Genomic DNA, 6,943 nt, shown 5'->3' with positions numbered 1-6,943 from the left:
GTTACTTGCCTCGCATTTTTGCGGGGAAGGAAAATTAGTGGCTCGATTGCGTAAATGGTTTCGCAATTGAAAGAACGCTGCACCACAAAAAACAACAATGGAACTGAAACGTTCCCGTTTCCAGACCGCCATGCAACTGAAAATGAATTTGCTAAGGAGAACTTTGCCGTGAAAATTTTCTCCGTTGCATTGAAAGCATGCCTCGACATAAAAACGCCGTAATCAGTGTTTACTACCACTATTAAAATTTCAGCGTTTTCTATTTAGTAACAAAAATAACATTTAAATCAAAAATTCTAACCACGAAGTGGTGGTGGGAAATTTCAGTAATACGGAGGAAAAGATAGTTTCGTTGAAGGTTGGCAACGCGAGTTCCGGCAGTTTATAAACAATTGTATAGGAAATACGGGGTACGGCGTTACGATAAATTGAAATATTTAATCTCGTCTGGTGGGATTAGGCGGCGCGGGAGTTAGTTACCTGAGGCGTCGTCGTTGTCTGTCTTCCATCATGGCCACTCGGCGGTGGACCGCGGCTATCCGGTAGAGGAGGACGGTGGCGGAGAGTAACAGGAGGGCCAACCTGGGGAAGAAGACGGGCCGATTAGCGGAGGCGGGGAGGAAGAAGAGCGCTCCGACACTTACAGCACCGTGGTCAGCAGCAGCAGCAAGGTGGTCCCGGGTAACCTGCGAGAGCAGACGATCAGCCGAGAAGAGCGAAAACGGAAAGAAATTGCAAAAGATACCTGTACAGGCCGGAAACCATTTCTTCCGCCTTGCCCAAGTAACCTGAAAATCGAGGGAGAAAAAATTAGGACGACGAAGGGAGAAGGCCGGCGGAGGACCGTCTGAGTTTACCTCTGGAGCCCGACCGGCGGCAGCGGAGCGGACGTATTTCGGAATCCGTGTTGGGACGGACCGTGGGAAGCGACACTTCCGAGATTCGGCGGCAGGCGATTCCGGAGACGGTCGACATTCGTCTAAGATGATTTTCCGAAGCCACGCTGTCTTCGTCTTCCGTCACGTTCTGTAAAATAGGTGAAAAATGGCGCCGAGTAGTCTTTCCCGGCCAAAGACAAGTTAGATAATACTCACCGGAAGCATAGACGACGTGTTTCCGCTTTCCGAGTCTTCCACGGCGCTCAACTCCTAGCGAAGGTCAAGAAAATGGTAAAGTAAGGAACGGTCCGCGTGACGGGAGAGAGATATATACTCACGGCGTCGGCGGAGGAGAGCCAGATGCTTCTCATCAATTGGAAGGTGGACGTCCTGGACAACAGAGATCCGAAAACGTACTGCCACGAAAACGGACGATGAGTGGGACGACCTCGAGGCGGGTCCAAAATCGACCTTACCTTTTCCTCCTCGGTGCTGATTCCCACGGCGTTCGGAATGATCCTGGCCGTGCATTCTTTCGACACTTCCACCACTTCTCGCACCGGAATCAGGATCTGTTCGCCCAAAAGTGAACTCGGTTACTACGTCTTTGGCAACAATACCGAAGATTCTCTGCAGTATGACTCGTCGATAGAACTAAAATGGCGGTTTTGTAATAGCCATCGACAAAAATCTCGCGGTGGCGGGACAAAGTCGTCTCTAGCATATGATAGCGGCGCTTCGTTTTTATCGCGATTTGAAGTTCTCTCTGCTGCTCTGGTCCTATAGCTCATTTCGTTTTCGGTGCGCTTACGATTCGAACGTGGCTTTTTTCAGCTTGTCTCGAAATATAGAATAACTTTCTATTTCGATTATTATTATTATTTAAACAGTAAATGTCGTCGGCGATCCACTTTCTACACGAACGAAATGGAAACATTCAAGCAGTTACGAACGCGAATTTGGTAGCGAGCGATATAGTTCTCGCAAAGGAAACCACGCACAAGCGAGAAATACCGCTGGCGAGAGCGAATTTCTGGTTCTCGCACGTATCTGACAGGTTTTGATATTTATCGCGTCTCGCCAAATATTTTCTCTCTCTCGCGTCTGCGTAGTCGCACCCTTAGTGCATAATTGTCTAAAAGGTAGAAAAGATTAAATTAGAACAATCGTATTAAAATGGGAAATTATATGAAATCATTTTTTTAAAATGCCTAAAATTTCAGTAGTTGAAGTTGTATACAATTTATACACAAAAATATTTTTGAGGTTGGAACGTAACTGATTCGTGTACGACGTAATTTGTTCTCCGTTTACCACGCTTCCTTTAGGTACAGCGGGTAACCCCGTCTTAAATAGGGGTTGTCCTAATTTTCCCGTGCCAAAATATTTCTTAAAGAAAAAGCAAAACGAAAATAATGATTAGTCCTTTCGTGGATAGCGTTGGCATTCGAGAAACATATTTAAAAACAGTACGCGAAAGGGATCCATTTTCTATCCTCGCTTTGTATCGGAGTTATCCAGAAAATGCCACAGTCTGGTCGGAGTAATACGAAAATTCGTTTACGACTTTTGTATTCTAGCGACAATATCCGGCAGATTCTGGGGATAAAATACAAAATGGCGGCTAGAAACTTTTAGCGGTAATTAAAATTTCGTTAATCGGAAAATTATTTTATATTAAAAACTTTTAATTGGAAATATCGATCGCGCCAATTTGCTCCGATATTAATTTTCCGTATACTTCCCCCTCCCGTTAATTAGTTTAAAATTCGACAAAGCGGGAATCGCCGCGCTTCGCCTTAAATACGGTCGGTTACCATTACGTCACGAAACAAATCGCGCGGTCGGTTAGTGTTACGAGTCGTGGCAAAGAAGGAATTAATGGTAATATCTATATTTTCGCAAACCAAAATTTTAAGTATTAAAAATTAATTTGGTCGATGTTAATCGAGTCCATAAATTTTTGTGTTTTTGCGCGTCAATAAGCTGTTACGAGAATTGTAAAGCAGCCAAGCGTCATTAACGATCGTCTTTTAAATAATTATTATAAACGAGTGTTTCCGAATTGAAAGAATTAACATTTTTAAATCTCCGTCGACTGACGCTCCAGGAAATTAAGCTTATTACGAATTATCCACGCCGCAGTCGATACCGGCGACGCGGGTTATTGGATTAGCCACGGCGACGTCGAACTCTGACCACAACCAGTAAAAGATCGGAAAGGTCCGAAAACGCTTCTTCGTTGCGCGCCGTCTATGGAAATTACAAAATACTTTCCAATTTTTACCATTTCTAATTAAAATAGGGTTTTAAACTTATTTTTGCAATTTAAAAATTCCGCTTTCGCACTTACTTCGGAGCTTCCACCGCGCGACGTCCGTCCGTCTACCTGTACGTCGTCGTTTTTAAACTCATCCCTGTATCGTCTATTCTCACCCATTTCCCTTCAATAATTATTCCGAGGCCATCGTCTTCTCGTAGAGTCGCATTCTTCCTCAAAACGGGACGAGTTCAAAATTTGCCATTTTAATCGTTTTTACCAGTTTCGCGCCGCCTTAATAGTCGCCAGAAAAATTTTCGAAAAGTTAAATATGTAGCCTATATAATATATAAAAAAAGGATTCCTTCCAACCAGTTACGTTGCCGCCTCCCGCACCTAATTTAGTTGGCAGACCCGACCTTTGACCTAGCGAACGTATTTAGTCACGCCAGGATTTTTACGTTCGTCTCTAATTCCGAAAATTGGATCGAAAATGGAAAATTCGATAAAACATCGGTCGAAATCGTTAACGGAATGGCATTTGTGGCTGGACATTTTTAGCCCATCCGCCGCTTCCTGCAATTTTTTACCAGGATCTTCATTTTCCATCGAATACGTTGGTACTTTTGTCTCGTTCGTTAAATTTCTCGGCATTCGTCGTCGTCCCACGCTTTTATATCTATCGTCGGAGAGACCGTAATTGCGGCGGCATCGAAGCGTAGCGTTAATCGCTCTCCGTCCATAACGGGTTACTTATTCCGTTCAATCGAGCGAGAATTACGATAAGCCGGAGAGCGAGCGCGCCATCGCTTACTTCTCCTACCGAAGTAGAAATTTAATCGTTCGTCACCCGACGACGTCTTTAAAAGTTCGGAACCGGAAACGAGCGGAATTTCCATCGAAATTTTAAAATTATAGCGGTAGCACCGCTCGGTGTGGAGATAAGAATCCCCCTCAATTTCTCCAGAGACACGTAATAGAACTTTAACGTAACGTTAACGGGAGGATCTTTCCAGTCGCGCACCCGTTTCTTTGCCGAGATTACGAAACGCCACACAGTAATAACAATTAGTGCGGATTTCAAAATGTCTTTTGTACGACATTTACGGAAGGATAGGTCCGAGTTAGGCCGAAACTTTTGATAAATTAACGCGTGGATCGATATCGTTTTATCCATTTAGAGGTTACGCGAGTAAAGAGAGCGTAAAAGTGTCCGAAAATATAGCTGTAAATATGGTGGTAGAGACAGTAATTAACACGTAACCAAGTGTTGGGAACCGTGTCAACCGCAACCAATCGGCGTCGGTTCTTCCCTTCGTAATGGCCGAGCGATAACTTTCACCAAATCTCCAAACTCGAATAACCTTTCTGGTAATAAATGTATCGACGTGGCGCGGTAGGCGAAAGACCGTCCTCTCCCCAACACCAGAATCGAGAAGGAAGGAGACACGTGACTAAAGGGAATTTTTAGAGAAATAACCGGGCGTTTTCGGAAGATTAAGGAATAATCGAGTGCGGAAAACCCGGATTAAAGTACTTTCGCGGAAATAAGATTTTACGCAAGGCCGAGCGCTTTTCCTTGATTATTATTATTAATGTTTCTATTGTTAGAAAGTAGTTTTTATATAACCCGAGATCCGCATTAAATATGAAAGATTTCCTGGAAATTCCCCCATTTTTAGAGTAAAACGCGTAAATTACGTATCGATCCGTATCCCGGGGAGACCGCGAAATCGATTCGACTCGGAACCTTTCCAAAAATTTGGCGATTTTCGATGGCAAAACCCGAAATATCCGGAGGAAAAATCGCCTAAATTTTGGATTCGATTTCGATCCTCTTTTCCGGTAACTACGTTACGTGTGGATGGAAGCGATTTAATGGGAGATGCGAAATTTTAGAATGGAGAGACATTTATCCTTAGAGAAGGCGCCATTTTGCTACGAGACGTAAAAAGTAACGAAAGGAAACGGACAGAGATCTTCGTCCACTTCTCGGCACGAGGACGAGGAGGAAAATGAGGATCGCCCATCCTCGTCTCCGTTCGATTCTGCGCACTCGTCGGTCGGGTGCGACTTCCGGTCGCGAACGGAAGCGCTCACCTGAGTCTTGTGTCCGAAGATGTTGGAGTAGAAGGCGAAGTGGTTCTCGGTGACGTAGAGCTGACCCTGAAGCAGGATGTCGGCCAGAAGGGCGCACGAATAGTCTGCGGGAAGAAGGCGAGAGGTGAAAAGACGGCCGCGGGAGAGAGGGAGGGAGGCGTCGGCGGTACTCACAGTCCAAGAGGGGTTCTTCGGGGTCCACTTGGGGGAATCGCCGGTGGAATCGTTGTCCGTGCGATTTCCGCAGGCGCGACTGAGTGGAGGGTGCGGGAGAGGGAGGAGGGACAGTCGGAGAAGGGCTCGGCATCTCCAAACCATCCTCCGTCGGCGGTGCGACCGAAGAAAATACCGTTTCGAGTCCGGCCAGAGATCGACTGCCGACGGGTCTTCCGCCGCCGGAACTACAACTCTCGCGTCGCGTCGGATCGATCGTCACGGCTTCCGGTCTTCCGCCTCCCACCGCCGCCGTTCCGACGATTCCGGCAAACGTAATCGCTTCGGATTTCGCCGCAAACACAAAGCTAAGGCGGATTGTCGCCTTCTCCGGGTTTGTCTTCCGGAAAATCACTCGCACCCCTTTAATCCGAATGGACGATTCTCCCGGACCGCTCCTGCGTCGAGAGTCTTCCTCGACTCCGCTCCCGTCCCAAATCGTCCGCCAATTTCTATTCATCTGTTTTATCCTTATCGAGTTGATTTAATTCGGGACGCATTCCGATTCTCTTCCATCGGGATTTAAGAGTTTTAACCCGCAATCGTCTGTTCTTTTTGTAAACAACATTTAGGCTTACGTCGCTTTGGATTCTGCACCTAGATTTTGCCATTCTTACGAATTAACTGTATTGATTCGAATTGCTCCATTTCATTTCACCACATTCCTATTTATCGCATTTCACGCCATTACGCCAACGTCTAATCCACTCGAATACGCCAACTATAACAATGCGCGCTCTCGATTTTCTAGGGAAGTTAAAAAAAGAAAACGTTTCTATTTCGAGGCGATCGATTGGCTTTTCGACGTTTAAAATAAAGATCGCCGCGACATTTGACCGAGTCGTTCCGCTTTGCGCAGAACCCGTTCGTACGGTTGCGGGGTTTTGCATCCCTCTAGCGGAGAAAATCAAAAATAGGAAAGGAATTTTGAATTATCTCGAGTGGTTACGCGAGAGTTTGTAAAAGTTTTTCGATAGTAAGATTCCCTTTTATCTTCCTCCCTCGCATTATTATTATTATTATTATTATTAAAGGTATTAAACTATTTTCTACTTTTAAGATGGCAACGCGTTTCGGATATGTGGAGAGAAAAAGCTGGTTACGGGCAATTCGTTTACCGATACGTCTCGAAAGAGTTTAATACGAGTAAAATATAGCCCGTAAGAGTTGAAAAGATCTCGACCTGGCTAAAAACGAAAGAAATTATCATAAATTACGATTTTCTTGCCACGGGATTTGAGTTAAACCGCTGTAAGTACGAAGTACGCGGAGGAGAAGCGCCAAAGTTGACAATTCTGATACAAATCAACGTTTAAATATTCGAACATCTCTAAAAAAATAATAGCGAAAGGTGTAAACGGTAAAACAGGGGTGTCCAACCCTTTGGTTCTCTGGGCCGCATTTGAAGAAGTCGCGGAGTTCTGGGCCACAAATATATTGTGACCCAATTTTTAAATATACAAATATACTTAAGGTTTTGTGTGTCTAGATT

General features: G+C 45.0%; 1 protein-coding gene across 2 annotated transcripts; it reads right to left on the bottom strand.

Annotated features, from left to right (window-relative positions):
• Nucleotides 1-28: 28 nt before the first annotated feature.
• LOC111616933 (GRAM domain-containing protein 2B-like) lies at nucleotides 29-6,194 on the bottom strand. 2 transcript variants are annotated; one of them, XM_023358286.1, is made up of 9 exons: nucleotides 5,413-6,194; nucleotides 5,239-5,342; nucleotides 1,355-1,450; nucleotides 1,217-1,294; nucleotides 1,095-1,148; nucleotides 858-1,026; nucleotides 746-788; nucleotides 645-686; nucleotides 29-582 (listed from the first exon to the last, which is right to left on the bottom strand). In XM_023358286.1, exons 1-9 carry the CDS (start codon nucleotides 5,909-5,911, stop codon nucleotides 477-479), a joined length of 1,191 nt encoding a protein of 396 aa, XP_023214054.1. In that variant the 5' UTR covers nucleotides 5,912-6,194; the 3' UTR covers nucleotides 29-476. The 2 variants fall into 2 exon arrangements, with proteins under 2 accessions (XP_023214054.1, XP_023214053.1); XM_023358285.1 differs by having other exon boundaries at nucleotides 1,217-1,450.
• Between the last annotated feature and the right edge of the window lie 749 nt (nucleotides 6,195-6,943).

This window comes from Centruroides sculpturatus, unplaced genomic scaffold (genome assembly GCF_000671375.1).
Source record: "Centruroides sculpturatus isolate CEXI.00-Female unplaced genomic scaffold, Cexi_2.0 scaffold4327, whole genome shotgun sequence".
Lineage (NCBI taxonomy): Eukaryota > Metazoa > Arthropoda > Arachnida > Scorpiones > Buthidae > Centruroides > Centruroides sculpturatus.
The sequence above is the reverse complement of the archived record's forward strand: the minus strand, read 5'-3'. Positions and strand labels throughout refer to the sequence as shown.

Excerpts from the sequence above, each read along its gene's own strand:
- LOC111616933 (XM_023358285.1), bottom strand. The coding sequence starts at position 5,911 with ATGAATAGAAATTGGCGGACGATTTGGGACGGGAGCGGAGTCGAGGAA. Across the intron at positions 5,343-5,412 it reads CGAAGAACCCCTCTTGGACT|ACTATTCGTGCGCCCTTCTG; the intron begins GTGAGTACCGCC and ends TTCTTCCCGCAG. Across the intron at positions 1,027-1,094 it reads ACACGTCGTCTATGCTTCCG|AACGTGACGGAAGACGAAGA; the intron begins GTGAGTATTATC and ends CCTATTTTACAG.